Raw genomic sequence first — 22008 nt, 5'->3', positions numbered from 1 at the left:
AGGATGATGATGATGGAGTGTTACTGTGACGATACAGAGGAGCTGGACTGAGTGTCTCTACAGTTACACTACAGATCTGAGGATGAGGATGATGGGGTGTTAATATGAAGATATAGAGGAGCTGGACTGAGTGTCTCTACAGTTACTTTACAGGTCTGAGGATGATGATGATGGAGTGTTACTGTGAAGATACAGAGGAGCTGGACTGAGTGTCTCTACAGTTGCTGAGGCTGTGGCTGTGAGAAGAGTCAACAGCCCCCGTCGCCTTTCCTTTTCTACAACTAAAAACAGCTGCAGCTGCAAAGACACACTGACACAGATGGACAAAATCTGCACATATGGGTAGAAATGTAACAAGGATAGTCACACAGAGAAACTTGTGCCGACACACTCTTCACACACACACACAGATTTCTCCAGGCTCTTTGTACATCACATTAACATAACACAGGGGAGAGTGAGTCACTGGGACAATGTCAGAGCGCCGTTCTGCTTCAGTACCCCTGCTGAGAGCAAGAGGGAGGGAGGGAGGGGAAGAGAGGGATGAGGTCTGAGGAGCTGGTGGGGGTTCTCTGTGTACGAGGAGGTGTGCAGAGGCAGCGAGAGGAGGGGGCTGGAAGGAAAATGCAGAAAGACAGTCTGGGGACAGAAGGAGAGGAGAGCGGAGTGGGGGGCATGCTGGGATTGAGAGACGATGAGAGTGAGGGAGGAAGTGAAGGGAGTGAAAAGGGGTGGCAGGGGGGGAGGGGCAGCCCCACCACTGGTAAAGGTACAGGAGCTCCTGTAACTCCAAGTCCACGGAGGGGAAACACCCACACCACACACACACAGCAGCAGACAGGCCTGCTCTGAAAAACACAGGCACACATGGCTGGCTGGGACCCTGGCCTTTCACAACAGGCAGCCCTGACAACGGGTCCACCCAGCACCGAGCACAGAGAGGAGCACGCTCCAACACCACGGGGCTGCAGGTCGGTTCACTGCGGACATGGTGGAGGAAGGCTAGAAAACACAGACAATGTAGCCTCTCTGCCAGCAGGAAAATAGGCTTTTCTGCTGAACTGACCCACCCTGAGCCCCTGCACCCCCCCACCTTGAGACCTTGCAGGCTCGCTGGCCGCAGAGGCCTTGCCCACCAGCTGATGACCAGTTGCACGTGCCCGAGGCAGGAAGAACATGCAGCATCCTCACACCGGGACAACACGCCAGGAATCCTGGGAGCGGGGCATGTGTGAGGCGTGGTGATGTTCCCATAGGAACTGAAATGCAGGAAGCTAGGAGCCCGGAAGAACTATGCCTGGAGCACAATAAATAATTAGGGTGACCATATATGATGGGAATGGGGGGCAGTCGAGCTGTAAGCAGGTTGGAAGCATTCTGGGATTCGTTCCCTTCGGCTTCAGGGCGAGACATCAAACAAGGTTGGGAAGATAAGAGCAGGTGTAGACTCCCAGCCCTTCAGGGAAAAATCCTGAATGATCAGCAGAGCTCTGCACTTCCGCAGGGATCATACAGAGCCCTGTGCCTAGACAGACACTCACGGCAGCGCTCCAGGCCTTGCTGTGAGACACAAGAGGCCGAGAGGTCTGATGATGCTTCGGACTTGCTGCTCTCCTGACGGTCCGACCGCTCCACACCGCGAGACTCATCCGGTTCTGTTGGGTACTGACCCACAGATCCCTCTCGCTGCCGCTTGGTGGAGGAGCACGGCCGGGCTTCCACGGGGCAGCCCCGGGTGGCACGGGCAGAGGGGTCTCTCACTCGCTCCAGCGGCGGCTCAGTCCTGTCCCGCCACAGACAGCTGCACCAGGAGAAAGTGAGGCTCGGACCCTGGGAAAGCGGCAACAACTGGGAATGAGAGCCCAGGGGCCCATGGTTCTCGCACACCGGGCCAGGCTGGGCAGAACCCCCCAGCCTGCTTCAGAACCAACCAGACGCTCCTTTGGGATCCTCCTCTGCTCCCAGCAGGCACCACGCCCCTGGACAGCTCCCCAGAACCCTGGTCACCTCCTCCTCCCGTCGCTAGCAGCTCTTACGGAAGGAAAACCTCAAACCCATCGCTGCAGGCCAAGCTCTCGCGCACATGGAGCTGGTGCTGAGAAACTGTTCATCACCCTCAGCACATCCGCATAGAACCTTGTTTCAGGCACAGGAGCCCAGACACCTGGCGAACTGTAACTTTCACACTCGGAGTAGTAAGATGAAGCAGGTTTAAATCTTCCCGTCAGCTTCTAGCGTGCGGACACCTCAACTAGGTACTTACTCACAATTCATACATTTAGCCGCGAGAGTGGCGACGGAATAAAGATCAAAGGGGAAAGTGGGAGCTAGGAGGCACAGAGGAGCAGAGAGAAATGTATGCAGGAGAGGAGTGTGTGCAGTACTGAGGAGGAGGAAGGATCGACAGAAGAAATACACTGCAAGAGGAAGGTGAGAAAGCGAAGGGGGAAGAGAGGGAGACTGAGTGAGCTGACAGCGTGTGGAGGGGATGGAGGAACGAGGAGTCAGTTAGCCATGAGAGGCAGGGACAGGGGAGTGTGACAGAGACTGAGAGAGGGAGGTACATTCTGGCTATGCCTCCTTAAGCAGATAATTAATGTCCTGGCTCTCTTTGTCATGTATCATCTGGCATCTGAAAAACAGCGTGTGAGGACCGCTCTCTGCGCCTGGCGCTGTTACCCAGCTACAGCCCCGCTGTCCTCGCCCGGCTGTGTCCCACGGCTACAGCCCCGCTGTCCGCGCCGGGCTGTGTCCCACGGCTACAGCCCCGCTGTCCGCGCCGGGCTGTGTCCCACGGCTACAGCCCCGCTGTCCGCGCCGGGCTGTGTCCCATGGCTACAGCCCCGCTGTCCGCACTGGCTGTGTCCATAAGCTACAGCCCCACTGTCTTCACCCGACTGTGTCCCACAGCTACAGCCCCACTGTCTGCGCCCGGCTGTGTCACCCGGCAACAGCCCCGTTCTCCGCGCCGGACTGTGTCACACAGCTACAGCCCAGCTGTCCGCGCCGGACTGTGTCACCCGGCTGTGACCCACAGCTACAGCCCCGCTCTCTGTGGCCGGCTGTATCACCCGGCTGTGTCCCACAGCTACAGCCCCGCTCTCTGTGGCCGGCTGTATCACCCGGCTGTGTCCCACAGCTACAGCCCCGCTCTCTGTGGCCGGCTGTATCACCCGGCTGTGTCCCACAGCTACAGCCCCGCTATCCGTGCCCCTCTAAGTCCTATGGCTACAGCCCTGCTCTCTGTGGCCGGCTACTGTCCTGCTGTCTGTGCCCCCCAGTGTCCCACGGCTGCAGCCCCGCTGTCTACACCCAGTGCTGGCATACTGTCCTAACAAATTGATGTATTTTATAATGACTTGGATTACAGCATTTCTGACCCCCTTAGAAAACATAGCGTTTGTTACACACCAATGCCCTCTAGTGGTTGATTAGGGAGACAACAGCTCATCAAAAGAAATAAGTGGATCAAAGGGAAGACTTATAAAAACCTCTTTCAACCTTTATATTAGTTAACCAAAATACAAAGACAAATAAAATTAAAACAATGAGAAGCGTTTAGAGACTAGTAAAGTCATGTAATGAATAATGCACCAGGACTACTCATTATCCTCATAGCAGAGATACCCCACTCCTGGTCCTGGAGGTTTCCAGTCTAGCTGGGCTCTTGATGAGCTGAATTGGACCAGTTTGATGACTTCAGGAGCAGCACTTTCAGAGAGACCTGCAGCACCCGGACTGTGTACCCCCAGGCCCAGAAGAGGGGACCCCTAACCAATTCGTTTTTAAAAAGCAGAGCCAGACCCACAGAGGCAGCTGAGGTTCTGATGACTTGGGAGATATCCCGTAAGGTGCAGTAACATTCCCGACAAACAATGGCGGGTGAAGTGTGCCAGTCGGCTGGGAAGCACGCTGGGAGGACTGAACACCAGTTTAGGGACACAGGCAGGCAGGTGAGACTTGGACCCGGGACAGAGCGTCTCTCGGTAACCTGCCATGCCACCCTCATCCACAGGGAGACAGGAGCCACTGCAGCGTCAGGTGGACATCAGGTGCTTGCAAGAGGCTGGGCACAAACCATGGCAGTCCCCACACCAGCTACTGAAATAATGAGCTGAGCTGTGCGAGAGCACCCCCTGCAGGCCAATGGACAAGGCAAGGTATAACGGCACAGATTACATTTACAGCAGCTCAGTCTTTCCCAGAGCTGCCAGTGTGACAATTCCAACACGCATCTGCAGGGACGTCACAGTTGGACTCCTCTAGCAAAGCAGGCCAATCCACTCCGGGTTTTTTTTTTTTTACAACCTTTTCAAAGACGCCCAGCATTCAGCTCTCCCACCTCAGAGTCTGCACTGGTGTCAAGTGCAGTGGCTCAGCATTATCCGAATACTGTTCTGGTTGTACCAGGTGCAGGGCCCTTCTACAGAATCCAGCACCCGGTGCTGCAGGTTTACAGCTTGTAATCATATTCGGAGTGAATCTGCACAAAGCCCTTTAGTTCAGCTGGATTTCTGCTCAATCAGTTGTTTGCACGGGGAAGAAGCAGCTTCTAAAACCCGGAATGGATCGGACTGCTGCACAAAGGGAGTACAATCTACTTCGGCGCTACCAAGACAGCCTTCACACAGAACTAGGAACTGGGTCAGGCTCAGCTGAGGAGCTCTTGAACACTTTAAGAATCTTCTTGATGGGTGACTGTTCCAGGTCCCGGAATGCACTGGAAGCTGAAATAAAAAAAATATATAAGTACATGAGTTTCTCAAAGCCGGAACAATCAACTCTATCTTTCAGAGTGAGTGTGTGTCTGTGTGCGCGCTGGCGTTGGTGTATTAATGACCAGCTCTCTCAGGGTGTTCAGGCTGGCGTTGGTGTATTAATGACCAGCTCTCTCAGGGTGTTCAGGCTGGCGTTGGTGTATTAATGACCAGCTCTCCTCGGGGTGTGTGAACTGGCATTGTTGTATTAATGACCAGCTCTCTCGGGGTGTGAGAGCTGGCGTTGGTGTATTAATGACCACCTCTCTCGGGGTGTGCGAGCTGGTGTTTGTGTATTAATGACCAGCTCTCTCAGGGTGTGCGAGCTGGCGTTGGGGTATTAATGACCAGCTCTCTCAGGGTGTTCAGGCTGGCATTGAGTTATTAATGACCTGCTCTCTCAGGGTGTTCAGGCTGGCGTTGGGGTATTAATGACCAGCTCTCTCAGGGTGTGTGAGCTGGCGTTGGTGTATTAATGACCAGCTCTCTCGGGGTGTGTGAGCTGTTGTTGGTGTATTAATGCTAATCCTTGGATTATAATCCAATTCTTGTCACTCCTGCTTGCTTTTCCGTTTAGCACGGTCCTTTTCTGACATCACTCTTCACAGCCATTTTGAGATCATCTCCTAGGTCAGCTCATTCTTAAGCGGCACACTGGCCCAACCTGAATAGCTGCTACATAGCAGTAACTCGAACCCGGGCACAAGCCTTGTTCAGGACAATGCTATATTATTCTCCTGCTGTGCCACTGCAGGGGTGGGTTCAGCGATCCGCTTAGCAAATCTGGCACCAACCTCTTTAGGCCAGTTCGGCCTGAATTCTCACAGCATTAGAATTAGAAACATCATTTACACCAGCAATGAGAAGCATCAGAAAAAGAAATGACCGAAAGTGCCCCAGTCCCCCCTCAGGCGGAGAGCTCTCACTCAGTTTCGCGCTGGCCTTCTTCAGAAAGCCCTCTGCTTCCTGCTGGAAGGACAGCAACATCTGGTTGAGCTTGCAGTGATTGTCCACCTGCAGAGGAACAAGAGTCCAGTCAGCACGAATATCTCTCCCAGAGAAACGGGACGAACTGGGAAACTCTAATATCTCCACACGAGAACGAAAATACAGGACGCGGGAATTCTTCAAGCCACAGTGAGGTGACAGCTGTGCCCAGGGGAACTGTAAAAACAGGACCGTCCTGTGGAAAAGGCACTAACATCGCTATTGGTTTTGTGAGGATGTGAATGATGAGCACAGGGGATGTCAGAGTCCTCCGGCATTTCATGTTTCCACATGGTCCTGATCTGCCATTGCTCTGCCTTCACCCTACAGATATCTAAACAGCCCAGCTAACATTGCATGTACTGTCATGGGAAGTAAGGCTATGTCTGGTACAGCTGCCCTACAGCTCTTCTGATTTAAGCTCACCAGCAGCTCCATGAACTGCAGTGCTGGGGTCTGCCTCTGGAGGACGCTGCGGTAGTCAGGCTTGCCGAGAATGACTTTACTCTGGGAAGACTGGGAGAGCAGGCCCGGGTCCAGAGGAATGCCGTGCTCCTTCCCCTCCGACACACGCCTGGAGAGAGAGGGAGGGACACACGGTTGGCACGAGAGAGGAAAAGAAACACCAAGGCAGGAAAAGAGATGAGAGAGAGAAGAAGAGGATGAGAGAGAGAGCTGAGCTGTCCAGGTCCTCAGACAGAGAGAGCAGAGCCGAACAGATCACTGACCTGGCCATCTCCTCGGCTCGGCAGCGGTGTTTCTGCAGCAGTGACTCCCAGGCTGAGCACTCTGCAGTCAGGCTGGAGGAAAACCAAAGTCATGGCACAGTCGCACAAGAGTGGTCACAGAACCTCACACAAGAATTCATACTCTGAAAGTTTAAGTATGCAAAAATAAGACCAAACGCAAGCCTTACATCTCAATGGATCTCTTCATTTCCTCCACAGTCTGGGACGCCTCTGGCTTTGGGGGATTACTGAGGGATACATGAGCTGGCATTAGGCACTTTACTACAATAGCCGTCTTCCCTCCCCCAGGAACTCCAACGAAAGTGAAAGAGAAACTCAGGATTTCCACACACAAGGGGGCTGCCAACCAGTGAAGGCGTTTGCTCTAGACCAGACCTTACTGGTTCGAGCCTATGTTGTGCAACTGGTCCCCAACAGCCAGGAGATACAGCCGAGCGCTGCTGGGGATTGGCTTGGAAACAGTTCCCCCTTGTGGCTGGCCGAGGAACAGCGTAGGCTTCCAGTTATGAGTCTCTATGAGCTCAGCCTGCTGTCGGCACGGGGCTCACAGGGCAGGAGGGTGGCTCAATCCAATCGAGACAACGAGAAAAGATACACGCACAGGCTCATCTTTCAGATAATAATCTCACCAAGACAGGAGTCCCCCAAGGCAAACTCCAGGGAAAGGGACAGAGAGATGGAGACAAAGATGGGCGTGCGATGCAGAAGCTGAGAAAGGCAGCAGGTGAGGTGGCGATGAAGACCAACAAGCCGTGGGGCTGCGAAGTGGAGAGAGGCCAAGCTTACCTGTCAGGGGGCTTGGTGTCCACGGAGGGTCCCTCCTGACTCGGCCCAGCGGAGCGCAGCAGGCTCACCTCCTCGCACACAGAGGACACTGGAGGGCAGAGGGCAGAGCGGAGTGAGACTGGTGCACAGACCGGCAGGCCGCACTGCTCCTTCACCGGGGAGAAGCTCACCTTCAGACTGCAAGAGCTCCAGGTCCGCCCCCGGCACGTGTAGGAGAGACTGCTGCAGCTTCGTCAGCGCAAACTGCAGGCAGACGACACCAGAATGTACAACAACATGCTAGACTTCAAGAAGCGCAAGGACACTAAATACCTGACCCTCTCCTCTCACGCTCCCCCTGAATTCACACACTGACTGGACTGGAGACACTGCTGTCCCTCTCCTCTCACACTCCCCCTGAATTCACACACTGACACACACCTGACTGGACTGGAGACACTGCTGTCCCTCTCCTCTCACACTCCCCCTGAATTCACACACACTGACACACACCTGACTGGACTGGAGACACTGCTGTCCCTCTCCTCTCACACTCCCCCTGAATTCACACACTGACACACCCCTGACTGGACTGGAGACACTGCTGTTCCTCTCCTCTCACACTCCCCCTGAATTCACACACTGACACACCCCTGACTGGACTGGAGACACTGCTGTCCCTCTCCTCTCACACTCCCCCTGAATTCACACACTGACACACACCTGACTGGACTGGAGACACTGCTGTCCCTCTCCTCTCACACTCTCCCTGAATTCACACACACTGACACACACCTGACTGGACTGGAGACACTGCTGTCCCTCTCCTCTCACACTCCCCCTGAATTCACACACTGACACACACCTGACTGGACTGGAGACACTGCTGTCCCTCTCCTCTCACACTCCCCCTGAATTCACACACTGACACACCCCTGACTGGACTGGAGACACTGCTGTCCCTCTCGTCTCACAGTCCCCCTGAATTCACACACTGACACACCCCTGACTGGACTGGAGACACTGCTGTCCCTCTCCTCTCACAGTCCCCCTGAATTCACACACTGACACACCCCTGACTGGACTGGAGACACTGCTGTCCCTCTCCTCTCACACTCCCCCTGAATTCACACACTGACACACCTGACTGGACTGGAGACACTGCTGTCCCTCTCCTCTCACACTCCCCCTGAATTCACACACTGACACACCCCTGACTGGACTGGAGACACTGCTGTCCCTCTCCTCTCACACTCCCCCTGAATTCACACACTGACACACACCTGACTGGACTGGAGACACTGCTGTCCCTCTCCTCTCACACTCCCCTGAATTCACACACTGACACACACCTGACTGGACTGGAGACACTGCTGTCCCTCTCCTCTCACACTCCCCCTGAATTCACACACTGACACACACCTGACTGGACTGGAGACACTGCTGTCCCTCTCCTCTCACACTCCCCTGAATTCACACACTGACACACCCCTGACTGGACTGGAGACACTGCTGTCCCTCTCCTCTCACACTCCCCCTGAATTTACACACACTGACACACACCTGACTGGACTGGAGACACTGCTGTCCCTCTCCTCTCACACTCCCCCTGAATTCACACACTGACACACACCTGACTGGACTGGAGACACTGCTGTCCCTCTCCTCTCACACTCCCCCTGAATTCACACACTGACACACACCTGACTGGACTGGAGACACTGCTAGAGACACTGCTGTCCCTCTCCTCTCACACTCCCCCTGAATTCACACACTGACACACACCTGACTGGACTGGAGACACTGCTGTCCCTCTCCTCTCACACTCCCCCTGAATTCACACACTGACACACCCCTGACTGGACTGGAGACACTGCTGTCCCTCTCCTCTCACACTCCCCCTGAATTCACACACTGACACACCCCTGACTGGACTGGAGACACAACAGAACTCATGAATTCATGGGGAGATGTACCTTGACTGAAGCCTCCAGCAGTTTTGTGAGTCTCTCGTTTTCAGGGAGATCTTTACTGATCTCTTTGCACAGCCCTGTGGAGAGGAAGCAAGCGAGAGGGGGGTGGAAGAACAGTTAGAGGGTGGCTGAGGGTTAGAGAAGGCAGCGTATGAAACGACAATCAGGGCAGGAGACAAAATGAAACCAGGTTCAGTTTCATGATCCACTCCAGGTTTTACAGCAGTCGGGCCGCTGTAAAACCTGGAGTGGATCAGACTGCTGCGACCTAGGAGTGAGTGACAATGCACAAGAGCTGGAGTGGATCAGACTGCTGTACTGACCATCAGACTCTGTGGGGAGGGCAGGCAGCGACTTCCGTCCTCTCGCCGATTTTCTCCATGATTTCCGGCGGCTGAAAGGACTCAGAGCCTGGCTCCCCCTGGCTGTTGCCCCTTCGTGCTCCCTGGCGCCTGGATCCTCGCCCCCCACACCCGCATCTTCCAGAGGGGGCAGCCCTACAGGGGAGAGAGAGGTGCGGGGGGACTTCGACTGGGGCTCCCTGGGGCTGGGGCTCCTACAGGGAGCTCTCTTCACCCCCCTTGGGGTATCTTCTGTGGGGGGCAAGCGGTGACCCTCTGGGTTGGGGTCTGACAGGACCTGGACAAGGGGAACCTAGAGGAGATACAGAGGAGACATTGCTGCTTCAGGACCTGTTTCAATACAAATCCAAGTTCTCTGGATTAAGTGCACCAGCTGGAATGTTGGAATGGAGCTCCTCTTGTCCACAGCCCGGCAAATCATAAACTGAAAGCACAGCGAGATGACTAACGGGAACAATACTTTGCAGACAGGCTATGTTGGTTTTTCCAAACGCTTTAGAAAAACAAACATGATTTTTTTAAACAGGACTGTCTACAGTTGCTCTTGAACTGGTTTCTGGAAAAGCCCACAAAGGTCTGAGCAAAGAGGTGCTGTAAACCAAGGTACCATGTCGATTCTCAAATGCAAGAAACGGAAACAGCCTTGCATCTTAAGGACAGTATTTCCAACAATCTGTCCTTTAGACCTCTGCTTAATGTCTCATATGACATCTCCTACAGCGCAGTGTCTCCAGGCACCAGCTTGGTGCATTAGCTGTGGAAACTGTGATCGTGGGGAAAGACCGCCACCTACTGGTCCACCAGCACCACTGCCTGTACTGATCAGGCCCCGACGTACTGAGTTAAACGAGGTCAGTGCTCTGATCATTTGATCAAAGAGATCCCCAGCGCAAGCAGGCCTCAGCTATTGAAAACATAACTGATCACCATTAAAGGGGAACTGCAGTCCCAGTTTCTCAGACCAGTTAGTTTGTTACAGGCAGGTAACAAAATAAATTCACTGACGGTATGGAAAGAAATTTTGAATTAAGCAAAAAGTCATGAACTTTGTGAAAGTACTCCAAGTCGCCATGTTGTCGCAAAATGAATACAGGCTGTGCAGCAGACACCCCCTGCAGAAATGTTTCGACGTGATCTGGACAGAGTTAACAAGTACGGTTTGACGGCAAGACTGTCTCGAATCCGAGAGCAATATTTCTATTGGATTAAAAGAGCTGGATTCACAGGCCTGCTTGTTTACAATGTGACAGGGCTGCACACCTCACTGGAAGTTCTGTGGCCTCGTTCTGAATCACAGAACATGGCGCTGCTCATACCTGGAAATTTTGTGATGTAAATCGGATATTTCACAAGTTGCTATGTACATTTTACTGCGCTTTGAAATGCACTCCTCAGTGCCGATTCTTTCTAACCCTGAAATATAAAAATAGCATTGCGGTTCCCCTTTAAGTAAAATGTTCCAATATAAACACCACCGCGTGCTCCCGATTTATTCCCATAAATTCCCAGTGACCGCGGAGATGGGCAGGTCCACTCGGTGCATTGATCACAGGCACACCCACCTCCTGGAAACCTATGGTCCCCTGGTGGATCAGAACCAGCTCGGAACCTTGTCTTACCTCCCCGTCCTGGACCTGGTCGTCCCGCTGCTGCCCGCGCCTTCGGGAAAACCGAGAGAAAAGAGACATCAAGACAGCGGACAGACGAGGAAAGAACATCAGCTCCCGGTTCCTGCTGTAAGCCAGGGCAGCTGCCCAGTCAGTCACCCGGAGAGCACCTTCTTTGGTGCTGGCAGAGTCCGAGGCAGGGGGGATTAATGACAGTTTTCCCACTTCTCGATTCCCAATCCATAGATTGCAAATGAAAAAGTGAAAAGAACTGAAGAGAAGCACAAGATCCACATTTGACGTCCCGATCTCCTGTAACTGTCTGTAGTTTTGAAGAAGGGTGACTGGCTGGGGGTAAGGAGAGACCACAGCAGTGAACTGTTACCCACCCCCCCCCGCACACACACCAGCACCCTATTAGTGCTCTCCGGACTCCAGCCCCCTTTCAGCATCCCATTCCAGGCTCCGAAACGCCCTTTCCACTCCAGCTCCCAGTGCCCCGGACTCACCGCCCCGATCACCCCAACCTGACGCGACGGACTTATTGGACAGCACCTACCAGTCCGACGACCCTGTACTTCGCAAGGCGCACTATAAATATAACATTAAAAACAAAGAGCAAACACTGCTGGGGTGCAGCTGAGTGGAGGTCTGAAATGAGGTTTAATTTGTTCTGAGGACACTTGAGAAGATACACACACAAGGTGCATCTCCTGTGGTGCTCTGAGTCCAGGCAGCTCTGGAGGATGTTTTATAGTCTGATTACAGCTCCAGTCACTCTCTGTGATTACCATGAGTGGGTGTTTAAAAGTGATCATTGCATATGCTTTAGGACTATATAAGAGACTCCCACACATGGTACAGTGTCTGTTTCTGATAGGGTCATCCCTGAAAATGTCTTCCTGAAATGTCACGGTCAGAGATCAGGTCCGACGCCTTGGTTGCTGCGGTACCACCACCAGAAGCCGGTCCCACACCGTGATTACTAACAGGAGGAATGGAGTAACCGTTCTCGGTCAGACTGAGTCGCCCACTCGACTTACCGGTCTAAACGACACAATGCTGTCGCGATTAAAACCTAACGAGCGCAGTAGCGCCGTTTCTTACTCCGTGCTCTGCGGTTCACAGCTCAGTCTGCCTGTGCGCGAATCCGGCGGCCTGCCTGTCCGTGTACCGTCCATTCCTGTCAGCACCTAACGCACACACTCAGAAGAAGGAACTCAAGTTCACTGTTTTGAAGTTGCTCTAATCCTGTCGGTCCGTGACGTTCACAACCCTGCTATTCGAAACGGGGACGAGAGCCTCACAAGCACTTTCCTTGACATGCTATCTTAGAAAGATAATCCCCTCCACTCTGGCTGTATCTACTTTTAAAGTGAGATTTTAAACCGAAACGAAACAGACGAGAAGGTTACCTTTTCCCGTCATCAACGGGCAATCCCTGCCCATCCTGTAATAAATCGGACGCCACAACACTTTCCGCCATTTTCCCCCCCGAGTTTGTTTTTTAAATTCTTCCCGCCCGGCGCGGCAGGGCGAGGAATTCGGCGCATGCGTAAAATCACAAGCGCGCAACGAGTCACTGGGAAGTGTAGTTTTGTCATTCTAGGTGCAGAACGAAGCGTACGCTGTGCGCAGGCGCGTCCGACTAAAGCGTATGTGGCGGTGGTTCGGGGGGAGGAATCATGGGATTTGAAGTTTTTGGAGTTAACTTCCTGCAGCAGTATCGAGCGAAGACTCAAATTCGTCCAAGCACTAGAAGCCGGGCAGAGTGCGTTCTCACGAAAGATCGTATCTGTGAATTAATTCCGTGGGTTCCGCGTGTCAGAGTGAGTCTTTCTCTTTTCGTTGGTGGTGGTTAATGAAATAAATAAAGTCTAGATCTTGGTTGAAGAAGCGAGTGATCTTAGTTCCTGTTGCTGAACAGGTAACAGCCGAAAACTTCGTGTGGAAAAACTGGCTCAGGACTGGGAAGGCTGGCGTTTCCTTGATAACTGTTTAATACGAGTTTCTAACTAAAGAGACTAGTTCGTGACACCAGGGGGTTTGAAGAGTTTAGGGACTCGCTTTGCTGGAGCGTTATGAACTCTTTTGTTCTGGGTGAGGTGTGTATCGTGACGCACGCAGGTGCCGCACCGTGCAGTAAAAATACTGCCGTTTGTTGTAATTGTCCGACATGGAGCTCGCCTGGGCACGGTGGCCTGAAATACGGAGACGCAGTTTAATTCAGCACTGGAACCTTTCCTAGAAGTAATTGAACTTGCTCAACTGCATGTAACCTGGTGCTTTTGAAAGACGTTTCTCTGCCGGTTTGAGCGTGCTGGACCGGTCCGAGCGTGCTGGACCGGTCCATACCGTTTCAGTGCGTCACCGCTGGAGTCTCTCCTGCTCCTGCCCCAGGCGGCCAGGCGTGAGAGCACACACTGGAACCAGCTAACCAGAAAGACTCCCACGACCCATTTCGACGTCTGCTGCAGAATTCTACTATTTACCATAATCCTTACACAGGAAGTCCTCCTCCGTCCATAGTCTTGCCGGTTCCTCCAATCAATTCGGGGTCACGGGGGAGCCAGAGCCTACCCAGCAAGCAGCGGGCACAAGGTGGGGTACACGCTGGACGGGACGCCGGTCCATCGCAGGACGCACACAGACACACACTCGCACCAGGGCCAATGCTCCCAGAAGCCACTAGTTAGCCCACTAGTGTGTCTCAGGACCGTGGGAGGAGTCCGGAGCATCTGGAAAACCCCTGTGAACCGGGGACGAGCGCACACGCTCCGCACTATTGGAGCGCAGAAAGCAGGAATTGCAGCCGGAGCTCCCGCTGCATGCTGGGAAGGTAGGCTCCGGAGCTCCCGCTGCATGCTGGAATGGTAGGCTCCGGCTCCCCCATGACCCCGGCCCTGATAAAGCAGTGAGAGGAGGGTGGATGAATTGATGAGAATACCGCTGACCGCCCCGCCCTCCTGCTGTGCCCTTTCCCGCAGATGTCGTTCCCGGTGCAAGCCCCGCCCACGCCCCCTGTCATGGCAGTGGCCTGGACCTCCAGCGCGAACACGTGTCCCCCGGAGTTCAGACTGGTAAGACTGGGGCTCAGCCTGCTGGAATCCCGGGCTGCACGGCTCTTCACCGGCCCCCGCAGAGGCCCCTAGGAGGGTGTGGCCCGGTCCAAAGGGCCGTGGTGCTGGAGGAGGGACTGGCGCACAGCTCGTCTGTCTGCTGTGCTGCACGTTGGCGCCCCCTGGTGTGTACCGCCAGGCAGGCCTGCTGAGCTGCACGTTGGCGCCCCCTGGTGTGTACTTCCCAATGGGCTCAGACTCACCAGGTTTAATTCCTCTACACTGCAGTTGAGGGGGGTAACCAGAGCCACGGTGGGAACCCTACCCTGTACTTCCATATGTCTATGAGCTAGTCCATACTGCTGATCTGTAACTCCTGTATTCTGATTCAGTACATCTATGAACTGTATCCAGGTCCTCTATACCCTGTACACTCTGTCCCCTCTATCCTGGTCCTCTATACCCTGTACACTCTGTCCCCTCTATCCTGGTCCTCTATACCCTGTACACTCTGTCCCCTCTATCCTGGTCCTCTATACCCTGTACACTCTGTCCCCTCTATCCTGGTCCTCTATACCCTGTACACTCTGTCCCCTCTATCCTGGTCCTCTATACCCTGTACACTCTGTCCCCTCTATCCTGGTCCTCTATACCCTGTACACTCTGTCCCCTCTATCCTGGTCCTCTATACCCTGTACACTCTGTCCCTCTATCCTGGTCCTCTATACCCTGTACACTCTGTCCCTCTATCCTGGTCCTCTATACCCTGTACACTCTGTCCCCTCTATCCTGGTCCTCTATACCCTGTACACTCTGTCCCTCTATCCAGGTCCTCTATACCCTGTACACTCTGTCCCTCTATCCTGGTCCTGTATACCCTGTTTTCTGTCCTCTATATTCTGGTCTATACCCTGTAGACTCTACACCCTCTCCCCTATACCCTGGTCTATACCCTGTAGACTCTACACCCTCTCCCCTTTACCCTGGTCTATACCCTGTAAAATCTATACTCTATCCCCTATACGCTGGTCCCCACTATCCTATATTCTCTGTACCCCATATCCTTATTATACGTACTGTAGCTGTGGTCCCCTATACCTTATACAATCCATACCTCAATTAGTGATGTCCGTATTTTGTCTTCTACACACCCCTGATCGATTCACCCCAAGAAACCTGGTGCCTCTCTCCTCGGCCTTTCTCCCGGCAGATCACCACGACGCACGAGGGGTCGGCGGCCCACTTCGCCAAGGGGTTCGGGCTGAAGTCGGGGTACTACCTGTGCTTCAGCACGGTGAGGAGCCCGGAGGATATCTCCGGGAGAGTTGTTCGCGCCCTCTTCCGAACTCCTGGGAGCTCCATGCTGAAAGATCTGGCGTTCGTTTTTGGAGATAGCCGTCTGTCTCTTCATATTATTATTATTATTGTTGTTGTTGTTGTTGTTTTTATTATTAATAATAGTAAGTCCTTACTCTTATATAGCGCTTTTCTGGACACTCCACTCAAAGCTCTTTACAGGTAGTGTGAACTCCTCTCCACCACCACCAGTGTCCAGCCCCACCTTAATGATGTGCCAGAACGCTCACCACACACCAGCTAGCAGTGAGGAGGAGAACAGAGTGATGAAGCCAGTTCAGACATGGGGGTTATTAGGAGGCCAGTGGGTGACATTTGTCCAGGGCACCGGGGTTACACCCCTACTCTTTTTGAGAAACACCCTGGGATTTTTAATGACCATAGAGAGTCAGGACCTCGGTTTTACGTCTCATGTGAAGGACGGCACCTTTTTATAGTATAGTGTCCCCGTCACTATACTGGGGCATTAGGACCCACACAGACAGCAGTGTGAGCGCCTCCTGCTGGCCCCACTAACACCACTTCCAGCAGCAGACTTGGCTTTTCCCAGGAGTCTCCCACCCAGGTACTGGCCAGACTCACACCTGCTGAGCTACAGCTGGCTGCCTGCTGTGAGCTGCAGGGTGATAGAGCTGTGGGCCATGTGCCCTGCGGTATGTGGGTTGTAAGGAGCCTGGTCCAGATTCTCACTGCCCGTACCAGCTTTCTGACTTATCGGTATTGTACACGGACATAACGATCTAGATGGGCATATGGCCTCCTGTTATCTGTCACCTTTCCTGCGTTCTTATGGGGAATCTTAACATTAAGAAGCTGAACTTGGATTCAAACCCTATGTCTCTCTCCCTCTCTCCGGCAGAGCATGACTGCAAGTATGGTGGTGCAGGACATTCGGATTGTCTTGGACAAGGAGACCATCCCTCATGGGTACTGCTACATCCCAGAGTACCTGGATAACAGTGAGTTCTCCACAGCAGCAGGGGGCGATAGGGGATTGCTACAGAACCCTAAACAGAAAGTACACACTAGCTGAATGCCTGACCAGGAAACAGACCCTGAAGAAGGACAGGCTCAATTACCACAATCTGGCCATAGAAACTGGACACAGGCAGACCTGGCTGCCTAGAGAGGACAGGCTCAGTGATACTAGCCAGGCCATAGAAACTGGACACAGGTAGACATAGCTGTCCAGAGAGGAGAAGTTCAGTGATACCACCTTGGCCATCGAAGCTGACCTGACTGCCAAACAAAGACAGGCTATGCTCCCACTGACAGCAAAGAAAAACAAAGACAGAGATGCACAAAGACAGATGCACATACTCTGCGATTAGACCAATATTATTCCCCAAAATAACAAATCTAATCCCAGAATTCCCACATCTGCGAGCCTGTCTCTCAGTAGTGTTCTTGTGTTGTATGTTGTATGTAAATGTCCCATGATGTGTTTATGTTGTCATCTACATGTCTGTAGACGTTGTATTGAATGTATCTGCTTTGGCAACACTGTAGTTCATCGGTCATGCCAATAAAACTGTTTGAATTAGAAATTTAAGAGGACAGTACGCACTCCCCAGCATCAGGGGGTGATAGAGCAGTAAGCACCCCCAAGCACCAGGGGGCGATAGAGAGCAGTAAGCACTCCAAAGCACCAGTGGGTGATAGAAGCAAATAAATACTTTCGAGTACCATGGGGCAGTAGAGAGAGGACAGTGAGTTACTGTGGTATGTGATGGAGAAAATTGTCCTCTGTGACCTTATTTTACTGAATTACTTTTGCGATTAATTTTTTCGGAAATACTGATTAAAGTTCTGCTTGTTTAAAACACGCTGAGCTGTCTCTGACCCCTGTCTGTCCCTCTGTCCAGAAGTGTCGGTGCTGAAGAAGAAGCGACTGTGTGTCAAGACTGTGCCGTGGGGCAGCACAGACATGGCTGTCCTGGACATCAAGCTGACGAGCAAGAGCAGAGTAATTCTGCCACACTACACCTGCCTGGGGTACGAGTCACGGGCACCCCGCTCCTCCCTCTCTCAGTGCGGTGTTAATGTACTGTAGTGTCCAGTCAGTCAGTGTGTCTGTATGAACCCCTCTCTCTCAGTGCAGTGTTAATGTACTGTAGTGTCCAGTCAGTCAGTGTGTCTGTATGAACTCCTCTCTCTCAGTGCAGTGTTAATGTACTGGAGTGTCCAGTCAGTCAGTGTGTCTGTATGAACCCCTCTCTCTCAGTGCAGTGTTAATGTACTGGAGTGTCCAGTCAGTGTGTCTGTATGAACCCCTCTCTCAGTGCAGTGTTAATGTACTGTAGTGTCCAGTCAGTCAGTGTGTCTGTATGAACCCCTCTCTCTCTCAGTGCAGTGTTAATGTACTGTATTGTCCAGTGTGTCTGTATGAACCCCTCTCTCTCAGTGCAGTGTTAATGTACTGTAGTGTCCAGTCAGTGTGTCTGTATTAACTCCTCTCTCAGTGCAGTGTTAATGTACTGTAGTGTCCAGTCAGTGTCTCTGTTTTAACTGTTCTCCTTGTGTTCTGTGCAGTGACATGCATGGCTATGTACTGTGGTGTAAGAAGGGACCATTCAACTCTCCTGGCCCCCAGGTCAAACCACGCAGCATCAGTGTAGACATGGGAAAATTGTTGCTGGACGAGAACTCTCCTGCAGAGCCCCTGCACCAGAGGTAACCCTCTCAGCCTCCGGCCTACACACCACTCACTGCCCTGCAGGCTCCCTGTAGATCTGCACTGAGTGTCTCTAGAGGTTACTCTATAGACGATGATTGAGTGTGAAGATACAGAGGAGCTGGACTGAGTGTCTCTACAGTTACTCTACAGATCTGAGGATGATGATGATGGGGTGTTACTGTGAAGATACAGAGGAGCTGGACTGAGTGTCTCTACAGTTACTCTACAGATCTGAGGATGATGATGATGAAATGTTAATGCGCAGTGGCCCAGAAGTGAAAAACAAAAATAAAAATGTGTTCAAAACTGAAACAGGTTCTCACAACGGACATGACGTTGTTGTTAGGTGAGAGGTCAGCGCTGAGTGGAGTGCACATGTTGAGTTCTTGATGCGGCGTTTTTGTGAATTTTCTAAAATCTTCAAAAACCCCACGACAGTGGGATGTGCTGTCCGTGTTGTGGAGGGTAGATTCGTGAAAACCATCCGTTTTACCCACATTGGGGCAAATCTGTAGGATTCTGCTTCACTAAACCCTCGACAGGGCTCCAGGTCGTTGTTCTGGTGCGCTATAATCTGCAGCAGTATATATTGAAATGCTGTACAGTAAATAGTATAGAAGAAGTACTTCACAACCTTTCTTTTTTCTGCTAGATGAAGGGAAAACCTCTACACTTTCCCAGTTCATACACTTCAGAGACCAAACGAGACAAGAAAGACCTCAGTGGTCTACATCCAACGGGAAAAGCATGAAATCAATGAAATCAAGTCATTCTAAAGGTCTTGCTTTGTCCTTGTTGCCTGTCGTGTCCCTCCCTCTCTCTGCATGCAGGAACTCAAGCCATGGCCACCCCTTGGGCAAGTTAACTCGTCGCCGCAGCAACCTGGAGGTGATGGACACGCCCATTTACGACACCAGCAACATCTACGGCATCTCAGGTGGGCAGCGGTGTGGCCACGCCCCCTGCCCCGCCCCCGCAGGGCAGGCACGCATTCATACACTGGGGGCCCTGTGACGAGGAGGGGCGTCAACCCGGGAGTCATGTGGCGGGGGCACAACACTAAGCACAAAAGGGAGCAGACGCAAGCACACTGACGCAGACGTTTCAGCAGGAGGCTGTTGGTCACACAAACAGACTAGCTAACAGTCCAACACGGCGGTCCTTGGGCTTTAGAGGCATGACTGCCCTTTGAAAAAAGTGGCCGGTGGTTCATTTAGCTGAGAAAATGCAGGTGTGCCTCACGATCTTTTAACTGAACTGTGACCGAAAAGGAAGGACAGGAGCTGGCGTCTTGCCGCCTGATCTCGCCAGGTGAGCGAGAGCTCAGCCCCTTTCCTTCCTGGTCCCCATCGCTGCGTGTGGCGGTGGTGTGCGCCCTGGTTCTGGGGGGGCGCGAGTGAACTGGCAGGCTGCTGCACTTGTCTGACTGTGCCCCTCTGCTCTCCCTCAGCCATGGACGGGGTGCCGTTCGCTCTGCATCCCAAGTTTGACACCCAGATGGACGGCGCTGTGAGTATCTGTTTCTCCCCAGATGCAAGTAGTGTCCAGTCAGTGTGTCTGTATGAACCCCTCTCTCTCAGCTCAGTGTTAATGTACTGGAGTGTCCAGTCAGTGTGTCTGTATGAACCCCTCTCTCTCAGTGCAGTGTTAATGTACTGTAGTGTCCAGTCAGTGTGTCTGTATTAACACACCTCTCTCTTTCAGTGTAGTGTTAATGTACAGCTGACCAAACTAAACAACATCCGTATCAAGTCTCTCCAGGACATTGAGAACGAGGTGAGTGTTGTGTTACAGCTGTCACATGCACATTTCATGCCCGTATTGGTGTCCTTCTGCAGTTTTGTTACAGTGTTGTCTTGTTGTGTTGCAGTACGACTACACCTTCAGTGTGGAGAAATCTGCCGCCAGCCGGACCAGTCCTATGCTGTCACAGGCCTAGAGCACAGCGCGAGGGCCATGTTTGTTACACACACTACCCATCTACCTTTACCAGGAGAACAAGCCCAACCTCCTAGTGCACTGCAGTCTGTTCCACTCCAGGTTTTACCATCTGCAAAGCTCCTGCATAGAAGTGACACCTAAACCGGAACATTTCTGGCTTGTCATGGAACTTGGAGTGACTATGCACGGATGTGTGCGATTAAATTAAAAATACAGCCTATATTATTCTGTTTCGTTGCACCAGCAAAGCTTTTACAGCACCCTCCTGCCATTGATAAAACCTGGAGCGGATTAGGCTGCTACGCACTAAGAGTCTGATTCTCACAGTTGTGAAAACCTGCTGAGAACATTTTTGGAATTCCGTGCAAAGAAGAGGAAGAGATGGAAGGGGTAGTTCTCAGTGGAGTTAGAATATAAAAAGCAGGCCTGCACAGCTAGTTTCTGTCTAGAACAGTTGATGCTGGGGCTGTGTGAAACCCAATCCCCCTTACTCTTTCTGTGTTCGAACCCGGAACCCTATTCTCCCCTTCCCAGCTGATGGCTGCTGCTCGATGGCATGCCCGGGTCGGACGGTGCATCAAATTCTGTTTCGAGACTCGGGACGCCGCTGTCCCCCAGCCTGCCGGGCCCATGTGGGGGTGTGGGCTGATCCCCTCATGAGACTCCTGCACCCCCCCCCATCCCAATCAGGGTCTCCCGGAGGGATGAGTATCTCCCCTATTAGCCTCTTCGGCATCGTGCTTCCCTTTGCCGGTTTTACAGATGGTTTTTAAAGTCGCTCTACCTGCGCCCCTGCTACTTGGCTCCTGCAGCCAGGAACGATTTGCAATTTTGCCCCCCTCCCTCGAGCCAAACGCTAGGAAGTAGCTGTACTGCTGGGATCCAGTCAAGTCCGATCCCAGCCTGTCCGCCCTCCTGGACCGATACCAGTGCAGCTGGTCCTGTTCAGAACTGGTTTGTGTAGAAGTGCCAGTGAGACCATCGCACTCCGAGTCCTGGGCACCCTGTGCAACACAGCAGGCAGAACCCGAGACTTGAGGCCCGTCATGCTGGCCCATCTGCCCTGATCTGTAGTTAACATCTAATTGATCTGAGGATCTCCAGTCATTTCATATAGGAACCTGGGCAAGTTTGTACCACACTCCCACAACTCTTTGTGTAAAGAAAAGCCTCCTGTTTTCAGCTGGAACAGGTGCTGTTTGTCAAAAGTATGACAGTTGTTTTATTATTTAAAAATGGGAACATAAGTTAATTTTTGTCTTCATGAAGTTGTTTTAACCTGCAGTCAAGAGAGTGTTTCTGCAATGTATCCTTATATACGTTAGATTTCTATTGTATAGAATTTACTTGTATTTCACTTTGAGGTTTTCGGAACTCAAGCTAAAATAAGTGTTTTAACAGGTAAGAATTTAGTTACTTGTATTTAAACTAGTCTTTACTGGTTATAAAACTATTGGAAAATGAAGGAGTTAAACCTGGTTCTTTCAGTGAAGTAGCAGACGGGAGTATGCACTGGCCTGTACCCTTTGTGCTGACCCTAGACGCAGAAGGATTAGATGGGCTGTGATGTCATTGTGATGCATGTTCTCTCCGTAGCAATACGGCCGCCCTGCGCCAGACAATGTTGCTACACTGCTAAGGAAACACCACAGCGAAATGACATCACCAGCTCCCATCTGGTCTGTGTCTACAATCCTGCTCCTCTGGTCTCTCTTTTCAATGTAAATACAGCTTGTTCTGGGGTTAATAAAGTTGCATAGACCAAGCAGAGTGGT

At 52.3% G+C, this 22008-nt stretch overlaps 2 protein-coding genes across 6 annotated transcripts; one reads left to right on the top strand and one right to left on the bottom strand.

Annotated features, from left to right (window-relative positions):
- Nucleotides 1-3488: 3488 nt before the first annotated feature.
- LOC138241724 (kinetochore-associated protein DSN1 homolog) lies at nt 3489-12739 on the bottom strand. 2 transcript variants are annotated; one of them, XM_069195426.1, is made up of 11 exons: nt 12616-12739; nt 11156-11252; nt 9555-9885; nt 9235-9308; nt 7450-7522; nt 7280-7367; nt 6661-6720; nt 6473-6544; nt 6171-6318; nt 5684-5771; nt 3489-4727 (listed from the first exon to the last, which is right to left on the bottom strand). In XM_069195426.1, the coding sequence occupies exons 1-11, from the start codon at nt 12684-12686 to the stop codon at nt 4624-4626; spliced, it is 1206 nt and encodes a 401-aa protein (XP_069051527.1). In that variant the 5' UTR covers nt 12687-12739; the 3' UTR covers nt 3489-4623. The 2 variants fall into 2 exon arrangements, with proteins under 2 accessions (XP_069051527.1, XP_069051528.1); XM_069195427.1 differs by having other exon boundaries at nt 11213-11252.
- Nucleotides 12740-12906: 167 nt separating this feature from the next.
- On the top strand, nt 12907-21999 carry mvb12a (multivesicular body subunit 12A). Of its 4 annotated transcripts, none has more exons than XM_015349010.2 (10): nt 12907-13029; nt 14188-14280; nt 15470-15553; nt 16475-16574; nt 17481-17610; nt 18148-18288; nt 19123-19229; nt 19743-19801; nt 19997-20068; nt 20163-21999. In XM_015349010.2, the coding sequence occupies exons 2-10, from the start codon at nt 14188-14190 to the stop codon at nt 20229-20231; spliced, it is 855 nt and encodes a 284-aa protein (XP_015204496.2). In that variant the 5' UTR covers nt 12907-13029; the 3' UTR covers nt 20232-21999. The 4 variants fall into 4 exon arrangements, with proteins under 4 accessions (XP_015204496.2, XP_069051815.1, XP_069051813.1 ...); XM_069195714.1 differs by lacking the exon at nt 12907-13029 and adding an exon at nt 13081-13127; XM_069195712.1 differs by lacking the exon at nt 12907-13029 and adding an exon at nt 13171-13305.
- The last annotated feature ends 9 nt before the right edge of the window (nt 22000-22008 follow it).

This window comes from Lepisosteus oculatus, chromosome 11, assembly GCF_040954835.1.
Source record: "Lepisosteus oculatus isolate fLepOcu1 chromosome 11, fLepOcu1.hap2, whole genome shotgun sequence".
Classification (NCBI taxonomy): Eukaryota; Metazoa; Chordata; class Actinopteri; order Semionotiformes; family Lepisosteidae; genus Lepisosteus; species Lepisosteus oculatus.
This window is presented reverse-complemented; position numbering and strand designations above follow the sequence as displayed.

Bases quoted from the DNA above. Each gene is read 5' to 3' on its own strand.
- LOC138241724 (XM_069195426.1), bottom strand. From the start codon at position 12,686: ATGGCGGAAAGTGTTGTGGCGTCCGATTTATTACAGGATGGGCAGGGA. The intron at 9,886-11,155 runs GTGGGTGTGCCT...TATCTCCTCTAG, and splicing joins GGACCATAGGTTTCCAGGAG to GTTCCCCTTGTCCAGGTCCT. The intron at 7,368-7,449 runs GTGAGCTTCTCC...TCTGCCCTCCAG, and splicing joins GGAGCTCTTGCAGTCTGAAG to TGTCCTCTGTGTGCGAGGAG.
- mvb12a (XM_069195712.1), top strand. From the start codon at position 13,282: ATGAACTCTTTTGTTCTGGGTGAG. The intron at 17,611-18,147 runs GTACGAGTCACG...TGTTCTGTGCAG, and splicing joins CCACACTACACCTGCCTGGG to TGACATGCATGGCTATGTAC. The intron at 19,230-19,742 runs GTGGGCAGCGGT...GCTCTCCCTCAG, and splicing joins CAACATCTACGGCATCTCAG to CCATGGACGGGGTGCCGTTC.